The sequence below is a fragment of the Saccostrea echinata genome, unplaced genomic scaffold, assembly GCF_033153115.1.
Source record: "Saccostrea echinata isolate AGI-Se365-2 ecotype Australia unplaced genomic scaffold, CSIRO_AGI_Sech_v1 ptg000062l, whole genome shotgun sequence".
In the NCBI taxonomy this organism is placed as follows: domain Eukaryota; kingdom Metazoa; phylum Mollusca; class Bivalvia; order Ostreida; family Ostreidae; genus Saccostrea; species Saccostrea echinata.
The window spans coordinates 3295936-3319460 of NW_026889811.1; the positions used below are offsets into that span (position 1 = coordinate 3295936).

A 23525-nucleotide genomic window follows, 5' to 3' on the forward strand; every position below is an offset into this window, starting at 1 on the left:
TGATACACTGTTGATTTCAATTTATTTTTTTTCATTTTAGATCTAAAGGCAGATAACTCCAATTGCATAAAAAACCATGGAATTAGAATTCTTTAGTGTGCGGTGTTAAGATGGTTCTTAAAGAGACAATTGTTTGGATTTCTTCCAATCACTTGTTTACCTCAACTGTCCGCAGGGTTCTCAGAATCTCTCTCTCTCTCTCTCTCTCTCTCCTGTCATGGAATAAACAATTACTTTTGTCACTACCGAGTTTCACAATATCTACCGGTATATATGTATGTAGCATACGTCCATCTACACAGGTGAAAATTAATTACACTGAACCGTGACTAAGTGAACGGGTTACATGTATATATGGGCCTCAGATATAACGACAGAATAAAGGAATATGGGGGACAAATTCCTTTTACAAATCATGTTCAGCTTTAATAAGCGTATGCCATATTTTCCTATCTCCTATATCAATACTTGGGTATATAAACCCTTCGCAGTTGTTAAACCCGATTGCTTTTTTTTCATCGCTGCTGCTTGTCTTTGTTGTCCTTTTTCTTTACATTTTATTTCTGTGTTTGTTCTTTTAACATTGACCTGAGCAATTGGATCGAAAATATGTGGTAACTTTTTTTTCCCTGGCCTAAATAAGTCGTTTTTGTCGAGCCGCCCAGATGTGTCACAATAACAATGAAGGAGACATCCTTTCAGTTGAAGTCTGTGAAGCGAAATATATTTGAACTCTGAAAACAGCTGATGCATATATAGGGGCTGGAGGAGGACAGTTTTGAGAAGATAAATATGGCAGACAAAGATGACATTCTTTCATTTACAAATCCTGTTCAGCTTTAATGTCTTATTACCCTCGATGAAAGCTTTTTTTACATGTTGGTTGACCAACATTTAATAAAACAGTAGAAAACATGGTGAACTTTCTCCTAAAATTAAGCGAGTCACCACTAATCAAGCCCAATCTGTGTTTAAAGTTTGATGACTATCAAGAAAAGAATCCCTGAAAAATTTGTTAAATATATGGCAGAAGAGAATGTGAACCTGTCCACTCGTTACAGCCATATGTCTGCAAAATCTGCCAGGTACTAACAAGGATTCTGTTTATATTGGACAGAAACCTTTTGCTGATCAGCGTGTAGAAATCAACTGTAAAGCAGTTTACATCCTTAACTTTAAAGAGTTGGCTCCTTGGAGTATGCGTACCCAGTATACAAGTACCCAGTGCACTAGGCCCTTAAAATATATCTATGATCCAATTTCTTCAATAGTGTAACACTGCTTTACTTTTGAAACCAGCACACGACATACATGCATATGTTTAAATAAAATTTTATTTACTTCAATTTGTAAATAAAAACTTTTTACAGAAGGTTCCTCATGATTCTTTTCATTTTTGTATGTTAAAGCAATTTTTTTCCCTTCATCTCTTGTACAATGAAAATTTACAGACACTTATTAAACACATTACACAGATTTTGAAATGTAACTTTACCTTAATATGTTGTATATCATGGTCTTCCATAGACATACACGTATATTTCAAAGCATCCAATTTTTACAATATGTACAAGATACATGTATTTAAGTTTTTTTTTTAACACAAAACAAAGAACTAAATACACAGTACACTATTTAGCACTTCAGGGAAACTTGTCTATTTTGTAGAGTATCCCACTTTTGTGACCTTGTGAGCCTAACAAATCCCAGATCTCGTCTTCTTGTTTCACGAGCTAGATCTCATGAGACGACAAAGCTCTTATCTTCTCCTCTTTTTGTCCTTGTGGCGGTCTCCACTTTCCTCTCGTTTGCGTTTGTGGTCTGACCTGTGAGATGACTTATGTGGTGATTTATGAGGTGATTTATGTGGTGACTTGTGTGCCGACTTAGAAGAAGACTTGTGGGACGACTTGTGGTGTTTAGAGGAAGATGAGTGTTTATGGTGAGATGACGATTTTCTGTCATCAATTACGTCAAAGTTGGCCTCAGCATCAGCTGTGATTGTACAAAATTTAATATTATACATTTAAGCAGCATAAGCAAAAATTTATGAACAGTTCAATGAGACTTCTTTTCTCAGTATTTTCTTTTTATTTGATATATAATAAAAGTATTATGACCAAAGCATTCGATATATGACCATGAAATAACACTTTGGCCTTGACCCCCAAGTCAATAGGTACATTATGAAGGCTTTTGTCTTCTTCAGTTCAAAATTTAGGACTAAAGTCTCAATTGAAGGGAAAAATGAACATATGAAAAACATCTTCCATATAGGAGGTATGAAATGAACTATCAATCTCATAGGGCAGCAACATATAAAATCTACGTATTAAGAATACGCTAGAAAAACCAAGCTGTTCTATAGTAATAACTGACCTCTCCTAGCCTCCTCCTCCAGTTCGTCCCAATCTTTACCGCTCTCTTCACTGGAGCCAAGTTCCTCCTCTGTAGAAGACACACAAACAGACCATTATATCAGAAATGAGTGAGTCATACCAGGGTTTTTAACCCCCCCCCCCTTTATTTATATAATTTATCTGTCAAGTTCATAATACATTTTAAAACTAAAGCGAGAAAAATCTCTTTGCAGTAAATGCAAATTCCTTTTGTGTGTTCATTGTAACTGTTTTTTACTCTATTTTAAAGCATTCCATTAGGAAAGCAACCAAATTTTAAGCTGATACAAGAGTTCACATATAGGTACATGTATGTGGCAAACAGTGACCAGAACAAGTATATGGCAAACAGTGACCAGTCCAAGTGTTGGTTTTACCTGAGGAGTCCTCAGCTTCTCCTGACCAATCACTCTCCTCGCTGTAATCACTGGAGTCTCCCTCCTCGCTGTCCGCCTCGGAGGGAGTGTACGCCTCATCATCTTCATCATCCTCATCATCTTCAGCCTCATCCTGACAAAAACAAACAATTGCGCCCCTGTTAGCAGACCTATTTTTGTATTCATATGAAGCAGAATTGATTGAATTGATTACATGGGAAAAAGAAGTCTCTTGCTGTGGCCTTCAACTCGACATTTAGATTTATCGACAACGTTATTATCAATTAACAATAGTTATTTCCATTCATATGTCGACATGAATATCCCAGTGAGCTTGAAATAAAAGATACCACAGAGTCTGACACATCCGTTTCATATTTGGATATTTTACTAGAAAAAGACGTTAATGGTAATCTAACAACCAAGCTTTATGATAAACTTGATGACTTTAACTTTTCAATCGTCAACTTCCCTTACTTATGCAGCAATAAACCTTCATCACCTCACATGGGGTGTATATCTCTCAGTTGATTCGATACGCAAGAGCTACTTAAAAGGTAAGTTATTGACAAACGAGTTGATGAAACAAGAATATCAACAGTCTCATTTAAAGTTATCATTTTGCAAGTTCTATGGTTGATACAATGACCTTGTCAGCAAATACAATCCATAATTAAGTCATATGCTGACTGACGTTTTTCATACTAATTGTTAGGCCATTATTTACACACTGAATTGTCGACAGATTTTTTCCGTTATTTACCGATCGTGACAAGGAGCACACAGCGGGTGTGACCTGTGGGCAGGGGATGCTCACTCCTCCATGGCACCTGATCCCACCCCGTTTTTGGAGGTCTGATTTTGCTCTGCTCCTGATTTGTATAGTTTTAATGGACTTTGAGCTTGAATACTGTTCGTTATCTCCATATTTCATACAAATAAAATAAAACATTCAACATCTTCATCCTGACAATCACTAACAATATACAAATTACACACTGTATAACAATAATATACAAATTAAACACTGTATAAAGAGGAATTTCTGACAAATATTAATAAAATTTTTTTTATCTAATGCAAACTGTAACTGAAGTAAATAAAGTAGTTAAAATCCATGGTGTTTTAAAATCTTGTGAGTTTGACGACTTCAACCTGTGAAAAGTTCTATCTCTAATCTATAAACTTACTGCACTCTCAGGCTCTAAAAATGACCACCCTCCATTGTCAAAGAATCCCTCTGGGTCATCAGTGATGGTCTTCATAATTTTGGCCCAGTTCAAGCTCTGTATGCCCTCTGTGTAATGGACTTCACAAGAACTGAAGGAAAAAAATCCTACCTGAGCTCTTTTACTTACATAGATTTTTGCTTCTCAATAAAGATGTTTTTCCCCTACATTCTCATCACCATCAGATCTGAAATCCCCCTCCCCCCAAAAAATTTACTAGTAATTTCTTCAAATATTGTTGACAGATTTATTTTGTTTTAACACTTCCTAATAATGATAATGCCTGTTGAAACAACATTAACAAACTACTGTAGACATGGAAATTTACACGTTGGGTAGTATTTATGCTAAGAACACAATAAGAAAGCTTTTGTGTAAGTATCCCACACATACCAACATAGTTACAACTTTATACATGTTTTACTCAATATCAACAACACATAATCCCGGTATGTGAGGGGAAAAAAACCTATAACTATGCTATTAATTTAAGTAATTAACAGCATGCCTTAATATACAGTACTAACAAAAAGAAAATATTTATTCACATTGGGACAGACCTGTTATTTGACAGCAGCATGTTTTTCAAGAAAACTTACTTTAGCCAATCTTTAACATGGTCTAACATGTTCATTGGTATTGAGTTAATCATGGCTGTTTTCTTGCTGTAATCTTTAAACACGAACACCATATCAAAGTTCTTCAACTGGAACTGAACTCGCTCAAAGTGGATCAGCTCAACTTCATCAAGTGACACAACAAACGGAGGCTATAAGAATAAATTGAATCATCAAATACTCTGCAGCAACTGTGTACAAGTTAAAACACAGTCAAAATACACATTGTATTACATCACTGCTATTTTTATCTGATACCACAGAATTATTCAAGATAATCAAGGTTTTCAAATTAGAAAATTAAACCAACAAGAAAATAAGGATATTGATACCCATTCTGTAAGGTTGACCAGGCAGCCACTGGTTGGTTGCAACAATACTGTACTCCTGAATGGAGCTCCATAAAATCCGAGCTCTCGGAATGGGGAGTCAAACTCTACTTCTCCTTTTGTAATAGCCTCAACTTTTTCACAGAATCCCTTGAAGGCGGCCTTCAGTTTTTGTCTCAGCTCTCGTTCAGCCTGAAAATATATTTATTCAGATTATACACTGCAATGCAAAATTCTCATGAAAAGGATGCAACTTATGCTTTAAATAATATCATAGGCATATCAAGTTTACTAATAAATTTTAATGGATAATTAATGGACAATTTTTTTTTTGGTTTGCATGTACATTGTTGTTATTTTACATCAAAACAATTTCTGCAGTATAAGCCATTGTGATGAACATTTTTTTTGGCTGAGAACTACACCTGTTCAGCATGAAGATCATCCCTATCATGCATGTGCTGGTGCTTCCCTAAATCTGTCGTGACCTCTCCCACTTCAGTATAAAACTGCACATCAACATGTTTCTTCTTTCCAAACAGAATGGCATGCTACAAAATACATCACAATTCTGCATTTACATGTATTTGTAGAGATATTTTTTTCTTTGTTTTCAGTTTGAAACTTTGAACATTCCAAAATATTTGCATACACTGTATGTTCCACGATTTTAAGTTGACATATTTTTGCAGTGCAAATGCTTTTTTTAATGCCTCTACAAAAACAAAACTACATGCATTTCCAACATGTACGACTTCTACACTGACCTTGAGATGAAAGTGTAGAAGGATGACCATTTCCCCGTCACACGGTTGGAAGAAGGCATTTTTGATGTTGTTGTACAGAATATCAACCTTGTCTCCTCTGATGGAGGTAAAACGGAAACCTGTGTATGTTCATACAAACAGTTAATAATAGCAAGCACAAACACTAAAGCCTTGTACAACATGACAGAGATATTGTGATGGAGGTGAAACGGAAACCTGTGGATGTTCATACAAACAGTTAATAATAGCAAGCACAAACACTAAAGCCTTGTACAACATGACAGAGATACTGTGATGGAGGTGAAATGGAAACCTGTGGATGTTCATACAAACAGTTAATAATAGCAAGCACAAACACTAAAGCCTTGTACAACATGACAGAGATATTGTGATGGAGGTGAAATGGAAACCTGTGGATGTTCAAACAAACAGTTAATAATAGCAAGCACAAACACTAAAGCCTTGTACAACATGACAGAGATATTGTGATGGAGGTGAAACGGAAACCTGTGCATATTCATACAAACAGTTAATAATACCAAGCACAAATCTAAAGACTCGTACAACATGACAGGGATATTGTGTAAAGGAAGCATACTTCAAAACTAACTTAAGATAACAAGTGATACACATTAAATATAATTTGTATTGGAATCAGTATAATTTGTCAAAATGAATTATCCAAAATCAATATTTCTAAGGTTTCAACTGTCCCTTTAACTAAAGAAGTAAACAAAAACCAATGAGTAGGACAGAAATACAGCTAATACAACCATCATAATAGTTCTTTTCAGAATTTCTATTCTTTTCAATTACCGCTTGAATTTCCACCAAAAACTCATTTTTCTAATGACACATGTTCATATACATTGTATAACCAAGATGTACACCTTTGACATTTATTAACAATACAGTATTTCAGCATTTTGCTTGTATTCATCGACATAAACCAATGTATTTCATGTTCAGTAGAGAATATTGCCTGTATGAAGCTTTCTTATTAGTCTCACCATTGGTGTGTGCCTCCAGAGTTCCTGATATTCTCTTTGACACAATGTTTGGTCGAATGTAGAGGTCCTTCAGTTTGGGGTTTCCTCTGTTTGGATTTACTATCAGTGTGTCTTGTTTAACAATGCCCTACACAACCAAAACAAATATTCATATAACAAATCATTCCGTTTAATCAAAATGTGATCCAAGTTTCATGTTATTTAAACACTATACAACTTAAGTGGTACATGTATAACTGTGTTGCCTTGTAACAGCTGATTTATTTAACATTACATACAATTAAATATCCTCACCTCTTTTTCTCTTTCCTCTGCTTCTCGAGTCTTGAACTTTTTCTGGACCTCTTTGATCAGTCTGTAGGCTGTGTTCAAGTTAGAGGATGGGGCAGATAACTCCCCAGGCTCTTTTGTATTGGAACTTCTGTAAGTTCTATTGGCAAAAAGAAATTATGATCTTAACTAAAAAAAATAAAAAAATGCATCTTGATTCAAATTTCTATAGACATTTGTTATCTGACTAATGTAAACCAATTCTTCAAAGGCTTTTCTCTCTTGCACAGTTGTCATTCAGATATACAATATCCATTGGCAAATGACACATCCAAAGAAAAAAAATTGACTAGCGCAGAAAGTCAATCTTGATGAGTTAGAATAACAAAGTATTAATTTCATATCTCAAATCTACTGTATATGTCAACACTTAAGAATCAGGAAATTGTAATTTTTTTTAAGCTAATATTTAGAGACACACATAGAAATAATAAATAAACTCTCTTGTGTAAAATATGCCGAGATCTTACATTTCCTTCAGGAATGTGGCATCAGGTTGTGGGAAGCTAGTGCCTTCATTCCGTCCCAGAGAAGACCCAGGGTGAAAGAAGTTGATACGTAGGTACGTGTAATCCCCCTCTACTGACTGGCTTATGTTCTATAAAAAGGAGTTCAATCAAAATTGTGAAATACAAAAACACAGTACAAAGAGTTAAACAAATTATCAGTGAATTGGGAGCGAATCACACATACGTCTCCCTACCTTAATTGTTGCAATGTGAAATGGAGTGGGGGTTCCAAATATGGGCAAAATTACTGTTTCATATTTACGATCTGAAAGATAAGGTTAACATAGATATAAAATTCTGTGAGATATAGCTGGTATTCAAAGTGATTGTATATTGTATATCTTTTTCTAAACTCACCAACATACAGCTGTAGATTTCGTATCTCAGTCTCCTGGGGCATCTTTGATGTTGATGAATAAGAAACAACAGACTTCCTTACTCTACAAAAACAAAGTCTCTCTGTTAACTTCCCTTCCCCATCAGTTATTTTTACTCTACATTAAATTACACGATTTTTTTTAAGAAACATTCAATCTAAAAACATGGCTCAATCGTACAATTAAACTGAGACCTTCTATTATAGAGAAAACAGAAAAATCCTTTTACTTTTTTTCCTCATTATCTCCCTTGAGTCCTTTCAGTCTCTCTCGGGCATCTTCATTGATTTTACTTGCCAGTTCTTTTTGATGTTCCTGTCTTTTTTCTTCTGAAGTCATTTCAGTCTGAAATTTACATAAAATAAAAGTATATCATTAGGTTCTACAATTTTAAAACAGGCAATCCAACTGTTGATCTCGAAGATTTTTGTTTTTGATTCTTTCCACTAAAATTTGGTTAACAATGGCAAAACCATTACATTTGTTGATTCATACTCAATTTCCAAGCTATCCAACATTTTGACCAATTTTAACAATTTACTCCTAGGTATTTAGTCTGAACTCTCTAATGGTGAATTATATCAGAATTATGTAACCTTACCTTGAATTTACATTTGAAAACACATTCCTTTATCCTCTACCCAGAAAGTAAGATTTATCTTACCCTGGTTCAACTGTCCACAAGGGCATTCCTTTGGCCCCTCCCTAAAAAGACAGGTGCATCTTACCGTGTACACGGGGGCATTCCTTTGTCCCCTCCCCAGGAGGACAAGTTGCATATTACCCTGGTTCAACATTCCTTTGTCCTTTCCCAAGGAGGACAGGCATATCTTACCCTGCTTTGACTGTCCATGAGGGCATTCCTTTGTCCGCTCCCTAGAAGGACAGGTGCATATTACCCTGGTTCAACTTTTCTTTGTCCTCTCCCGAGGAAGACAAGTGTATCTTACCCTGGTTCGACTGTCCATAAGGGCGTTCCTTTGTATTCTCATGAGAAGGACAGGTGTAACTTACCCTGGTTCGACTGTCCACGAGGGCATTCCTTTGTCCCCTCCCCAATAGGACAGGTGCCTCCTCCTTCTCCTCCTCTTCCTCCACCTCGTCTGGGTCTTTAAGGAAGATGCACACATGCTTGATCTTCTTCTGTTTGGTTGTTAACAGTGAAGCTGGAGAGCCCTGATAAACAATTAAACAATAATTCTCTATTCACACCTACATTCAGTCTTCCCATTTCACTTCAGTCAGACTTAATTCTGAAATAGCACTATTCTTTTTCTCTATAACTTTCTTCCATGCATTATGATTATGTACAAATATTCTAAGAGACGTAACTAGCTCTTGTACACACCTCATTCACAAGGACTGTGTCACCCAAAAAGAGAGCATACTTCTTGCCTTCATGCTCCAGATCACCAAATCCAACATTGATATTGAAAGTCATTCCTGCAATCAGTTAAATAATATATGTAAATACTTTAATACTTGATAATTTTTCCTGAAGTAGCACAATAAACAAAACTTTCCATGGCACAAAAAAAGATTCTTCTTTCTTGTCAGAAATAAAATGGAATATTCTGCACAAAAATAAATACTTGTTACTCGATTCACTGGTGAAATTGATAAATCAGTAACTGTCGCAATTAGGTCATTTCCTACCTTTCTTAACTTTGGCGCTGGTCTTGGCTGAAATCAGTAGTGAGCCCTCCCTAAACTCAATCCCCATGGCGAATCCCAGAGACTTGGTCATCTTACTCTCCAGATCCGAACGCTGCTTCTTCACAAACGACACGACACCCTCATAAACTTCACTTAGCTTGGTTCCTGCAAAATATAGGTTAACATATAAATAGACCTGTAGAAATTTGTAAAGACAACATTAACACATCATTAGCACCATCAACAAAATAGTAACTTCCTGGGTAGTAGTTTCCGTACCATCCTGTAGTTTGTTCAGAATCTCCTCCTCAACTTTCAGGAGGAAGTCGTAGTCCTTCTGCTGTTTGTCTGAGGGGTCCACCATCAGTGTTCGTACTATGTTAGCACAATAAGACTTGTACCTCACCCCCAGGGCACAAATGATGGTCCCAAAGTCCAGGTTAGAGTCATCACTATCAACAAACATACAAATTAATTAGATATTAAAGATGCCATTCAATTTTCGCAGAGAGTCAAATCAAAGAAGTTTCGTCTTTACAGTTACAACAAAAATGTATAATGGTTGTATAAAAAGTATAATACACAGAAAAGACAACTGATTCTTTTGATTATATTTATTTTAGGATTGCCATATTCTGCCCCTTAAAATAAATGAAGTCTTTGACACCTGCAAATGGCTTTTGGTGGACAATAAACAGTTTGAATATGAGTATACTCCACCAATACAAGAGGCCCATGGGCCTTGAATCGCTCTTCTGATTAACTGTACAACCTATCACTTCTATTTGAAGCCTCGAAGTATCCTGTATATTTACATAAACCCTTGAAATTCCAATTCACACTCTGAGAACCCAAGATGATTCTAAGCCAATTAGTACCTGAGAGTTGCTCATGGTGACCTACTTATCACTTGTCATTCTCTGAGGACCCATCAACTCAGTTTGATGATTCTAAGCCAATTAATACCTAAAATATTTTTTAAAATTATAATCATAAAATTTTATAAGTAGGTCAAAGTGACCTACTTTTCAATTGTTTTACTCCAAGGACCCAAGATGCATCAACTGACAAAGTTTGATGATTCTAAGCCAATTAGTACCTGTAATATTTAATTAAAGCCATAAATTTTCAAAAGTAGGTCACCATGACTTACTTTTCAGTTGCTGTACTCCGAGGACCAAAGATACATCGACTGACAAAGTTTGATGATTCTAGCCAATAAGTACCCAAAATATTTAATTACAGCCATAAATTTTCAAAAGTAGGTCACAGTGACCTACTTTTCAGTCAACCTACTCCGAGGACCAAAGATGCATCAACTGACAAATTTTGACGATTCTAAGCCAAATAATTCCTGAAAATATTAAATACAGCCATAAAATTTTAAAAGTAGGTCACCGTGACCTACTTTTCAGTTGTTGTACTCCGAGGACCCAAGATGCATCAACTGACAAAGTTTAATGATTCTAAGCCAATTAGTACCCGAAATATTTGATTAAAACCATAAATTTTCAAAAGTAGGTCACCGTGACCTACTTTTCAGTTGTTGTACTCCGAGGACCCATGACGCATAAACTGACAAAGTTTTATGATTCTAAGCCAATTAGTACCCGAAATATTTTATTAAAGCCATAAATTTTCCGAAAGTAGGTCACGGTGACCTACTTTTTAGTCAATCTACTCTGAAGACCCAAGATGCATCAACTGACAAAGTTTGATGATTCTAAGCCAATTAGTATCCGAAATATTTAATTAACGCCATAAATTTTCAAAAGTAGGTCACTGTGACCTACTTTTTAGTCGACCTTCCCCCAAGACCCAAGATGCATCAACTGACAAAGTTTGATGATTCTAAGCCAATTAGTACCTGAAATATTTAATTATAGTCATATAAATTGAAAAGTAGGTCACGGTGACCTACTTTTCAGTTGACCTTTTTTGAGGACCCAAGATGCATCAACTTACAAAGTTTTATGATCATAGGACTTAAAATGTCCAAATTATGCCTCTAAAATGCTTTGAAATCGAATGCCTGCAAAGTTCAAAAAGTAGGTCACTGTGACCTACTTATTAATAATTATGTTTTTTGGCCCCAAGATGCATCATCTTACAAGATTTAATGATTCAAAGCCTCCCCGTATTCGAATTAATGACCTCAATTGTTTTAAAAAAGATTAGCCATTAAATTCAAAAAGTAGGTCAAGGTGACCTACTTTTTAGTTGACGTACTTTGAGGACCCAAGATGCATCAACTGACAAAGTTTGATGATCATAGGCCTTAAATTGTTCAAAATATGCCTCTAAATCATTTTGAAAAAGAATGGCCGCAAAATTTAAAAAGTAGGTCACCGTGACCTACTTTTGAGTCAACATGATATGAGGTCCTTAGATGCACCAACTGACAAGATTTGATGATCCTAGTCCTTATAGTAAGCAAAATATCAACATTTTAATAAAATGTAATTTTTGGTCAACTTTGAAGTGACCTTGAGACCACGCCCTTTGCCCCAGGGTAAATCCCCGTGCAAATTTTAATCTACAACATATTCTCATCCTTTTGTGTAAGTTTGGTGATAATCTGCCCAGTGGTTCTTGAGAAGAAGATTTTTTAGCAACCAGTACTTTTGTTTCTATTTTCCTAATTATCTCCCCTTGTTAAAGGGTCACAACCCCAGTTTTAGTATAAAAGGGAGCCCTTGGGCCAAGGATACCCTGTGACAAATTTGACAGTAATTGGCCAAGGGGTTCTTGAGTTATGGCCCATATTCTAAAAAGTTTACGCACACCGCACAAATGGCCATAGCATTAGCTCTTTGAGCCTTTGGCTCAGAAGAGCTAATAAAATGTTTTTTATTGCTCCTGTACCTGACAGTGGAGAATTTCAGACTGTATTTGCCTCCACTCTGTATGATGGCTGGGTAACACATATCGAGCTGTCCCACATCCACCCCACTGACTATCTTCTTGTTCTGTAGAGCCTGCTCCACTCCATCAGCCAGCTTAGAATGCTTCACTTTCTGTAGAAAATAAACATACAGCTGATATTTAATATATCAAACCCTGAATGACAATGATATGTTCAATATATCAAACCCTGAATGACAATGATATGTTCAATATCTCAAACCCTGAATGACAATGATATGTTCAATATCTCAAACCCTGGTAAATAACATGATGTTGAAGTGAAGTAGCTGTTCTCTAACAAACAACAAACATAAATTTGACTCTAAACTTTGGAATCTCAGATATCTTATTTCTCAATCCAATAACAGTCCAGATATTGTGGTTGGACTGTAGTTATACATCTAAATACATGTAATCTATTTATGTATAGCTGACCTGTTTTTATGTCATTTATCATTTCTTCGAGGTGCAAGAGAATTTCTTATTCAAATGCTATTCATAAATCCACTATAACAGGCTATATTCAGTCTTCCCTGCATGAATTACTTTCATCATAATATTTAAAACATTGCTGTGACGTCATGCATTTGTTCTAGCAGTCTAAAAATTTACCTGTAGCCGTCCGATAATAATAATTAACAGTCCAATAATATATTATCGGACGGCAGTGATAACAAAATTGGACAGTAGTTAAAAAACAACAACTAGAGTGAAATCAAGGTTTAATTTGTCCAGAAACCAAAAAAAAATTAGGTAGAAAAAAATCACAGAAAGCGATCGCGAGGAAATTAAGTTGTTAAAAAAAGCAAATCCAAGAAGAAACTGGAGTTTTAATCTTCCTCAAAAGTATTACTTTCCATTCGGTTTTTTGCAAAGCGTTTTCGATACAGCTCTGTGAATAAGCCAATTTAAATCCATTTCTGATCAATAACCAGTCTGTGAATCTCATCATTTAACGAGGTTTGTTCGCCAATGACAGCAATTTTAAAACCCAAGATTTTTTTTTTATATAATCCCATCAAAAATTTAGATAAAAATCCTCATTTTTACTTTAAATGCATTTTGAAGATATCATCCAACACTGTATCTGTATCAATGTCAAACGCACTTAAAAAATATTCCGAATCATAAAAAAATCCTTCACCACCTGACCACTGTCCATAGTTCCTGCTAAGCCAAATGACTGCCATTGAATGAATGAATGTAACAAAAGAGTTCACTCACTGATTTTACTGTCTTAAGAAAAAAAAACTTTCTCTTTTCTTTTGTCTACTTATTAGATGGTTTCAGGTAGAAAACTATTGATGCCTGAACTCCTATTGTGTAATTATCGGACTCCTCCAGGTAACTTTTGGACATTTAAATAGCAATGTTTAAAGTAAGATATATGCCTCATACAATTCTTTATGTAAAATTATCAGACTGTTTTCGGCCCTAACGGGCCTCAAACAGTCTGATAATTTTACATATAGAACAGTATTCGGCATATATCCATTACTTAAATACACACCAAAATAGTTGCCCTTTCTCTTAATGTCTATTTAAAATAGTTTGTCTTGCCTTTTCAGCATCAATGATTTCCATGATCTGCTCTCGCAGATATTTGGAGAAGACCTCACACGTGACTGCTGATGCCTTCTGCATAGTTTTGATCTCCGGTTCTTCTTTAACAGCCATGATATAAGCCATAACTGAGCTAACATCCACCTGTAAAATCAAGGACTCTAGCATGATGTACATACATGTATGTCTCAATGACAAAAGCCTGTCCTTTTATCTACTTTATGCTAGCAAGATTTATCACAAATTTTCAGAATTTTAATATCACTTCAAATCCAACTAGAACTGTCCAAAAGGGACAAATACCCCCCGCTGGGTTTTTCAGAGAAGGTACCAAATCACTAATGTTTTCTAGATGTGAGAGGTGTTCACAATTTGCTTAAACATTTAGAGTGAAAATTTAATTACTCGTTATATTTTTTTTTAATGAATGAAACTAAGGTGCAGCCTAATAAAACATCCATACTAGTCACATGCTAGTAATCATGTAACAGAGACATTTTTGTGCCTCTGCTAGGGATTGAACCCGGGGCCTCTGGCTTGCCAGTCCATGTTACATTATCTGGCTAATTTTGTTATAAGAGTTATCCCCCTTAGATATTGATTTTTTACATATACTTGGTTTGAGTATGCGCAAGGAGCCAGTTGTAATTTCCGTCCTGAAATACAAAGACCTATACAAAAACGTGCTCCTCAACTTGTTATCATTTAGGCCTATCAGTGTATTGGATCTTTGCATACATACAAAAAACATAACAGTCCAGTGCTCTACCAATTGAGCTAAAGGGTTAACCCTCTTACCCAAGCTAGTAGGAAGCCATGTATCTGACACTACCACATTTACAGTGTTTTTTATTACATTGAAAAAATAGTTGATATGTCATCTTTGTGAGACATGACACTCTGCAAATTGATTGTTGAAAAAAAAAAAATCATAATTAATTATACAAAATCAAATTGATCTTAATACCTTTATATCCAACTCATTTTAAAAATAAAAGGCTGGTTCCAGTAACTATGTATTTTGACAGATATAAATTACAATTAAGAGACTTAGACAACAGAGATCTTTATTTCTTTCTGCCCAATTCCCAGGAGATATAGATAAGACCTGCTTGATCAGAGATGCCCTAACAGCTTCCCACACTGAACTCATTAATTAATCTTTAACTGGATGCATTTCCACTCATTACTCCCAAGGGACTAATGGATTTACACTATCTGCTGTGTAATGTAAAAACTGTTTTTAAAACTTTGTGATTTTTTTTTTATTTCTAATGAGTAGTTTTAAGCTGTAGTTCACATTTTTGTACAGATGTTCTAGATTCTATGTCTCAAACCTTAGACATGAACCCAAAATGACTAAGTCAATAAAAATGAAAAAAAAAAAAAACACCTGTAAAATGCAGAAAAATTATCAAATAATGTTGAAAATACCAGGTGCACATCTTCGTATGGTAAATAATAAGTGTACAAATTTTCATACAAATCTATGCAGTAGTCTCTGGGAACAGATCCGGACAAAACCACATGATAAAAATGAAAAAAACACCTGTAAAATGCAAAAAAATTACCCAATCATGATGAAAATACCATGTGCAAACCTTCATATGGCAAAGAATAAGTGTACAAATTTTCAGAAAAATCCTTGCAACAGTGTCTAAGAAATGGTCCGGACAAAATCTTGTCTATAGACAGACGGACAAGCTGATTCCAATATACCCCCCCCAAACTTCGTTTGCGGGGGGTATAATTAATGATAAATTCCAGGTTATTTCTCTTATTTCTGTGTTCACAGCTCACTATTGGGGTAAGTTTGGGATCTATTTTGGTTACTAGCCGTGACCTTAAAGCAACTTACTTAGGGCTATTCCAGGAAAAAATGTACGGGAGGGTTGGACGGCACTTCATATATTTTTGTATGGGTAGTGGGTCTGGAGCAATTAAATTTGTATGGGAGGTTGTCTTCACTCGATATATTTTCAGATGGGTGGTTGTATTTACCCTCACAAATAATCAAGTGCAAAGTACTTCTTTCCTCTCATTTTGTATAAATCGGTAAATACTGATATTTTCGTCCTAAACAGTTGTAAAGTGTGTTTACATTGAAAGTGAAAGTAGAATCGAACAAAACGGAAACAAGGGCAGATAACTATAAAAGCATGTGCAACTGTGACTGCAATGACAGTGGGGGATTGGAAAACGGATTAGTTGTGCTTTGGACTCCCTGGTCCAGTTTCTTTTCGCCATTTTATTCAAACATGATTACATTGGTAAATTAAATGATATTAGAAACAATCAGAAAGATCGTTTTATTTTAAACCGAAAGTAGAAAAAAAAACGTATCTGACAATGAACGTTTTAGAGCATGACTACGGAGTTTGCAAGTCAAATATTTTAGTTCATACCACATACAGAGTAAAAGGAAGATGAGATATGAGTTTGAAAACAATATGAAATATATTATGTCAAAAACATGCCAGTCCTTAACCTGTTAAGTGTTAACTTGTCGAACTTGTATGCACCAATGGTCTAAGTTGTTAGATGGGATTAAGAATTCATTAAATATATTTTTTAAATCAAAGTTTTCACTTCACAGACACTGCCTACAGAAGTTTAGTCCCCCCCCCCCCAAAAAAAAAAAAGAAAAAAAAGCAAGAATCATTTTGTTATGAACAAGGTGAACAACAATTGTTGAGGATAACTAAGCTATAATTTACAATATTAATTTTGATTAATTGTAGGAATGTCATTTCTACTAGTACATGTGTACACATACTTGTAAAAGATTTACCTAAGCTTTACAGACTACAAAGTCATGCATCAGAACAGATATACAAATCACTATAATAAAGACTTTCAGTGGTGTGTATCATAGGCCTAAAGGAACATATTTTTTTAAGCTGAAGCAGGAACACAGGGAACTGTTTTACCAAAAAACTTATGACTAAGACTAAAAACTTTAGTTGTTCATAAAATCTTACAAAACTTATGTTTCTGTTAAAAATTGTTGGCATAAAACTATCTTATTTTTTTTCCGAAAGATTTAAAACATTTTTAAAGTAATGCAAAAAAGAAATTTATTTGCATAATAACATTTTGATCTTAGTCATAAGTTCTTTTGTAAAACGGGCCCTGGTTGGATAGATGTCAAAACCCAACACTCATTCGGAGTCAGATAAATTACAATACCTGAAAAAAGTACATAAAATTTTATTGCATATATATGTGTGACACAATTTTTTTTTTTTAATTTAGATGGGTGGTTGTATCAAAAGCAATTTTAAATTGATGGGGGGGGGGGGGGGGGGGGGGGGTAGAAGGTAATTAAAAATGTATGGGTGGTGGGGTAAAAATAAAAGTGCCTTCCAACCCCCCCATACAATTTTTCCTGGAATAGCCCTTATACTACAATAGAATGATATTTTTTGTTACCTTTTGGAATGAGGCGCCACCTAGTGCGGACCTCCAGCTCTCCATAAACTCCCCAGGAAACTTGTCTTTACTGAACTCCCCCACAGATTTTCCCTACAAAATATATCAGTAATAATCACAGTATGAAATATTTCAAATGACCAACATAAAAATTATGCTGTAATAGTCTACAGTCAGAATCTCAACGGAATTTACCTTTTTGCTTGATTTGATTTCACTTATCAGCTTCTGAAAATTCCCTTTGTCCTTGTCTCCCTGTACGAAATTAGAAAATCAAACTGAACACATTGTTTCTGGCTACATTTTTTCAAATACAGTGTTTTGAATAAATTTATATCACTAAATCCAATCAATATGAATTGTTCAAAGGTAATGTAGTGTTTTCTTAAACTTACATTCATCAAATGAAACCTACATGTACAAGAAGTAATTAGCACTATCTTTATTAATCCTCAATATAAAACCTTCTAGATTTCAGTTTTCTCACCTTGTCTCTGGTCAACAGTTTGATCTGTGGCTGGTCATTTTCTTTGGATGCCTCCAGCTGTTTCAGGAAGTCAATCTTCTTTTTACTAGCAAGGATAGAGATGCTTTTTTCACAGAACACCATAATGGTGTCTGTCAATTCATACCCAAATAGCCATGTCTGAAATGTATAGAGAATTGAACCATTAAAACATACAGTATGTGTAAAAAAAAAAAATAATTTTATAAATTCTGGATCAAAACCTTCTTTCTTCCACTACTTCACAAGTATTGTCCACAAAACTGATTTTTTGGAAGGTTATCCATAAAATTCAACTTTGCTTTAATTTGTATAAATAGCTTTCCTCCTTGAAAACTTATTCATTAATTGAAGCTTTCTCTAACAAAACTGCACGACGCAATTAATCTGAAATCACTGGTTTTCATCACTGAATGTACAGAGTTCTGTCATTTACCTGTAGAGCTGTTGACTTCATCACTGAATGTACAGAGTTCTGTCCCTTACCTGTAGAGCCGTTGACTTAGAATGTACAGAATTCTGTCCCTTACCTGTAGAGCCGTTGACTTAGAATGTACAGAATTCTGTCCCTTACCTGTAGAGCCGTTGACTTGGAATATACCACTTCCTCGTCAACCCCAACAGCCGTAACCAGGGCATCAATCTGACTTAGGGCATCACTGGAGGATTTCTGTAACATGGTCAAATAATGAAAAGTGGTGCTTCTTACAATTCTTGTTTTCATTTTCAAACCACATGATTAAGTACAGATGATTAAGATTTAACATTCTTCAATTAACCATATCATTTCTAAATGCCTCTATGTTTATATGTATGCATCTGCTCAACTTCCATTGCTGTAAAGGAAATGGGGTTTGTGTTTGACTTACTGTAGTACACTGTCTCCTAAATCAGACACTGATTTATCAAGAAACATCTTAACGAAGACATGAAATTAATTCACAGAAAGACTCTCATTACCAAGGAATAATAACAGAAATTTGAACTTGAATCAGTCTGAAAAATCAGACATGGTGTGTGATGATCCTCCACTCTTTTTATACAAATAATGCTTTTTTTGAAAGTGTTATGGTAAATGCTGGATAAGAATAAAGGCTATTTCATTAATGATGTATTTGAAGTTGAGCTTTAAAAATAAAATTTTTAAATTAGATAGTGTCTTATGTATGAAATGTTTCTTAAAAAAAATCTTCTTATAGTTTAATGGCAATTTTTTTTTTAAATGACCAAAAATCCTACACAACTCAACTTCCGGAAATTATCTCACTTAAAACATGCTCACAACTAAAGTAAACTTTGTGTTCATTTAAAAACTACTTACCACTAAACTAATACTATAGAAAAAATAAAAGATTAAAACAATGCATTGATGCTTTATATTTTTTTTTAAATATGATGTCATGCGACCCTCATGATAAATTATTCTTTTCAAATATTTTTCAATTAGATTTCAGGATCAATATTAAGAAGGGGACTGTTCCAGAAATCAAGTAAAACACATCAACTAAAGTGAGTTGAGCTGCTCTTTTTATTTTGACTTAATGAGTGCCAGACCAGAATTTGTCCAAATCATTGCATTCCTGTCACTTCAATTGTTAGCTCATGAAGCTCAATGGTTGTTGTTTACATTGCTCTCAATTGCATCTTCTCATGCCTTTCTGGAAAGCTCAGAAAAACATCTCGAAAGCATTTACACCATCAAATGTTAAAATTCTATACAAAATGGAGTCGTTAAAGCAGGGTTCGACACTCGTCAAAATTTGGTCTCACCATTTGGGCAACCTTGGTACTGATCGCAGGTTGCCTGAATGAATTTCAGGTCACCCCAACAAAATATCAAATGAAACAAAAATGTGCAATTGTTTAAAATTTGTTAAGATAACAGAAGTTGTGCTTTTGTATTATAAAATGTAAACTAGACATTTTTGAAATGTCAAAAGGTGTCTTCCAGTATTTTATCCCCCCCCCAAAAAAACAAAAAAACAAAAACAAGCAACAAATATTATAAGCAGAATCAGAATGCTAATTAGGCTTTGAAAAAATTATGTTTGATTCCTGTTATATTCCCAATAAATCAAGGGTTGGTAGGTTGGGATTTTTTTTTTTTTTTTTTTTTTTTTTTTTTGCTAATGTATCAATATACAATCTCACATAATGACACATAATAAAGTTTCTAGTTTAAAACATTCATTTTCACTTACCATAAAGGCCTAAATAAACAGGGTCAAATATCCCTGGCCTGAATTAACCAGGTGTGATATTACAGTAGACACCCAACATGGCTGTCTATTGCAGAAAACGAACATCAGAAAGTTGTGGGGGGAAATGCTAGATGTTACAATGATGATCATTACTCTTTATATTTATGGTGATTGTTGACTAGGATGACATATTTTATATCTCAAATAAAACTTAATTTAACACTTTTGGGAATATTGAAAAATAGTTATATTGAAATCAGACAAAAACTGTAGGAGGAGTAGCGTTTTGAAAAATTGTTTACAGACAGACGGACAGACAGACAGACAGACGGACGGACATCTATACTATCGCATAAGCTCTTCTGGTCTCTGACCAGTAGAGCTACAATTGCATCAGCTGATTGATTGAACACAGATTTGGCAGAAAGTAAAATCCACGCAATTTGAATGGGTCGGTCAGGTTACAGGAACAAATGTTTTCAAGGCCTTATGAAGTTTATTTTAAAATATTGAACATCATTATTGAATATTCCCAACTCGTCCCAGGTCATCATTTGGGCGAGCCAGACTGAAAATCAGGTCGTCAAAAATTATTCCCGGATGGAAATGACGAGGTGACGAGTGTGAATGTCGAACCCTGTTAAAGTAATGGATAGGCAGAGTTGATTGTCCCTTCTGTAGTACAGTCAAACCACGTTATCTAGAACTCCATGGGACCAAGAAAAAACTTCCGAGATATCCAAGGGTTCGAGATAACAAGGGTTAAATATAGGGCTGTCACGAGTACCCAAAATAACCGAGAACTGCGTCCAAGTTGTTCGGTTCTGGTTTCATTTTTCCGGAATTCGGTTCGGTCTGGTTTATATATTAGAGTCTGTGCAATCAAAAAATGGTGTCGAAATCAAAGGAATGATAACGATAACAGTGATAAATAAACATCACAACTGAAATCTACTTCATTCCATGACAGAACACTTGTCACGGAGTATTAGATAATTATCAAAACGAGTAGGAATGGTCAGGTTGTGGCTAATAGTAGGCCAAGTCACTGATGTCTAGACGTTCACAGTTACATTCATGAAATTAAGGTTTAAAATAGATGTAAATAACTGAACCGAAAAACCCGAAACCGAACCGAAAATTTACAGAAACGACCCGACCCGAAAAATTTTGGAACCGTGACAGCCCTAGTTAAATACGTAAGAAATATGTGGTTAGGACTTCCTAATCACTTCGACATATCAATGGTATTCAAGATATCTGTGTTCAAGATACCAAAGTTTAACTGTATACTTAGGTAATATCAGCTCAATACTCTACAGATAAAGGTCTCCCTACATTTATTCCAATGTTTATGAGAAGGGGGTTGTCATGGATGCCTATGTTACACATTCGAAGTTGTTTTTTTTTTTTTTTGCTTCAGAAGGGCCCGAAAAGTTGCGATTAACATTGCTCTATTGATAAAACTGTTAACTCCTGTGCTACATTTAACTAACAAATCAGAGCATGGCCAACACTGACAGATCCATCCTCGCAAGCCAGGGGTCCTGAGTCAACACGTTGCCGTTGGACCCCTGGCATATTTCATTCAATATCTGTGGGCTTGCTTCTCTCACTGAGAAGCACCAATCAAATTAAAGCTTTCATAAATAGTTAGATAAGGATTCAGTTGACACCTCAAATGCACGTGTTACAAGTTGTTTATCATAGAATGGCTTAATGTGATTGGTTGAAAGATAAGAAAAACAATTAGGATTTGTAATTTTTCCGAAAGACGTCGCTACATCCAGCCCAGAAATATTGAATGAAATATGCCAGGGGTTCAACGGCAACGTGTTGACTCAGGACCCCTGGCTTGCAAGGATGTGACAGATCATGAAAGTTCATGTTTCTGAATCCGACTTGAGTAAACCAGTTTACACTGGATTTGTGGGATAAATTACTTTGAATATAGCACATATTCTTATGAGCACTGGTCTGTCAAAAATTAATCAATGCTAACGAAATCAAAACACTTTTTAGGACGGGTAGTCTGTGCAGAAAAAAGTATCCAAAGACACGTTTACATGTTTGCATACTTAATTCGTAAATCAGAAACCATAGTTCCTCGGATTTGACGTCTTGGCAACAAAATACTGACTAGCAAACATACAATACTGAATACATTGGTGAAGAACGCATTTGTGTTGATCACTTCATTGGCTAACTGAATATGAGAAGTGCGCGATCAAATTTCACACTTACATTCCAGGCTTGATAGAACCGTTTTACTCGTCTGAAAAAGGTGTCTTTGTCCACATGTAAACTTGACATGATTCAACAGCGCTGATTTTTCTTCATCTCAATCAAGGCAATGTGCTGAACGAAGCTCAATGGCGGGAGAACACAGGAGAACAAACAAAATAAATGTTAGAACAGTTTCGGGGAAAATATTTATTTCCGAATTACTGAAGTTCCGGCCTTCGACAGTTAATCAGGAAAGGGGGGAGGAGGGGGGGTACGAAGGTAGCATCCTACCTTGAGTTTTGTTAAGGAGAGATACATACGAATGTAAATGGAATTTGTAGAATTATATTATTCAGCATTACCAATTCATTCATAAAAATTTTGATTTTATCCCCATTATACCAGGGACCTGATTATACAAAATAATTGGTTTTGTTTTTTTTTACATGAACTTGTTGAAAAAAATATATAAGATGTCAATTTCTATCTGATTAGATTATAGAAAATCTGATCGTAAGAAAACCCAATTTTGAAAATAGTTATGACACTATAGCTGTGAACATGAATTTCTTTGAAAATTAAGAAACTTGGACTTGTCCTTAAAATACTAGTAACCATATAATTTTATTACAATATGACTATGATATAAGCCTGGTGTACTGATACAGCTACTCAATCACTTGTCCATAAGGCAAAGGAGTGGGAAATTGAGGGGTACAACAAAAAGAAGTAAGAATTTAAGGGTTTCAACACTTGGGAGCAAAAATATGAGGGTGCAATGAAGCAAAGACGAAGGAGTGAAAATGTGAGGACAAAAGGACAACAATGTTGGAGTGAAAATGTGAGGACAAGTGGACCAAATACTGAGTATATGTGATTATCAGGTAATGTATGGTATTTGTCGATGCTGAGATGTGTGTACACATAACATATATAACATTCATAATAACGATACTAATGCCATTGGTAGCGGTTTATGTTAAAAAAGTTACTCTCTCGAAAAAATAAGTCACTACTATCAATGCACGGTAAGGCCGTATAAAGGGGTGTAAATGAAATATTTCAGTATTTGAACATTTCAGGACCTTTCG

The 23525-nt window shown here is 35.1% G+C and overlaps 3 protein-coding genes across 3 annotated transcripts in view; 2 read left to right on the forward strand and 1 right to left on the reverse strand.

Moving 5' to 3' along the window:
* LOC133175507 (DNA topoisomerase I, mitochondrial-like) overlaps positions 1-23525 on the forward strand; it is a 118149-nt gene that overhangs the window by 80562 nt on the left and 14062 nt on the right. The window lies entirely within an intron of this gene.
* The window catches only part of LOC133175511 (sorting nexin-21-like), a 182616-nt gene that overhangs the window by 17807 nt on the left and 141284 nt on the right, over positions 1-23525 (forward strand). The gene's annotated exons all lie outside the window — the stretch shown is intronic.
* On the reverse strand, positions 1317-22596 carry LOC133175506 (FACT complex subunit SPT16-like). The gene is made up of 25 exons (XM_061310621.1): positions 22453-22596; positions 18582-18677; positions 17990-18148; positions 17698-17757; positions 17503-17595; positions 14068-14214; positions 12466-12617; positions 9880-10052; positions 9601-9765; positions 9293-9387; positions 8959-9120; positions 8174-8289; positions 7925-8007; positions 7762-7832; positions 7529-7656; positions 7023-7158; positions 6729-6855; positions 5719-5837; positions 5377-5502; positions 4955-5143; positions 4605-4774; positions 3967-4096; positions 2777-2909; positions 2380-2448; positions 1317-1995 (listed from the first exon to the last, which is right to left on the reverse strand). Exons 1-25 carry the CDS (start codon positions 22519-22521, stop codon positions 1760-1762), a joined length of 3204 nt encoding a protein of 1067 aa, XP_061166605.1. The 5' UTR covers positions 22522-22596; the 3' UTR covers positions 1317-1759.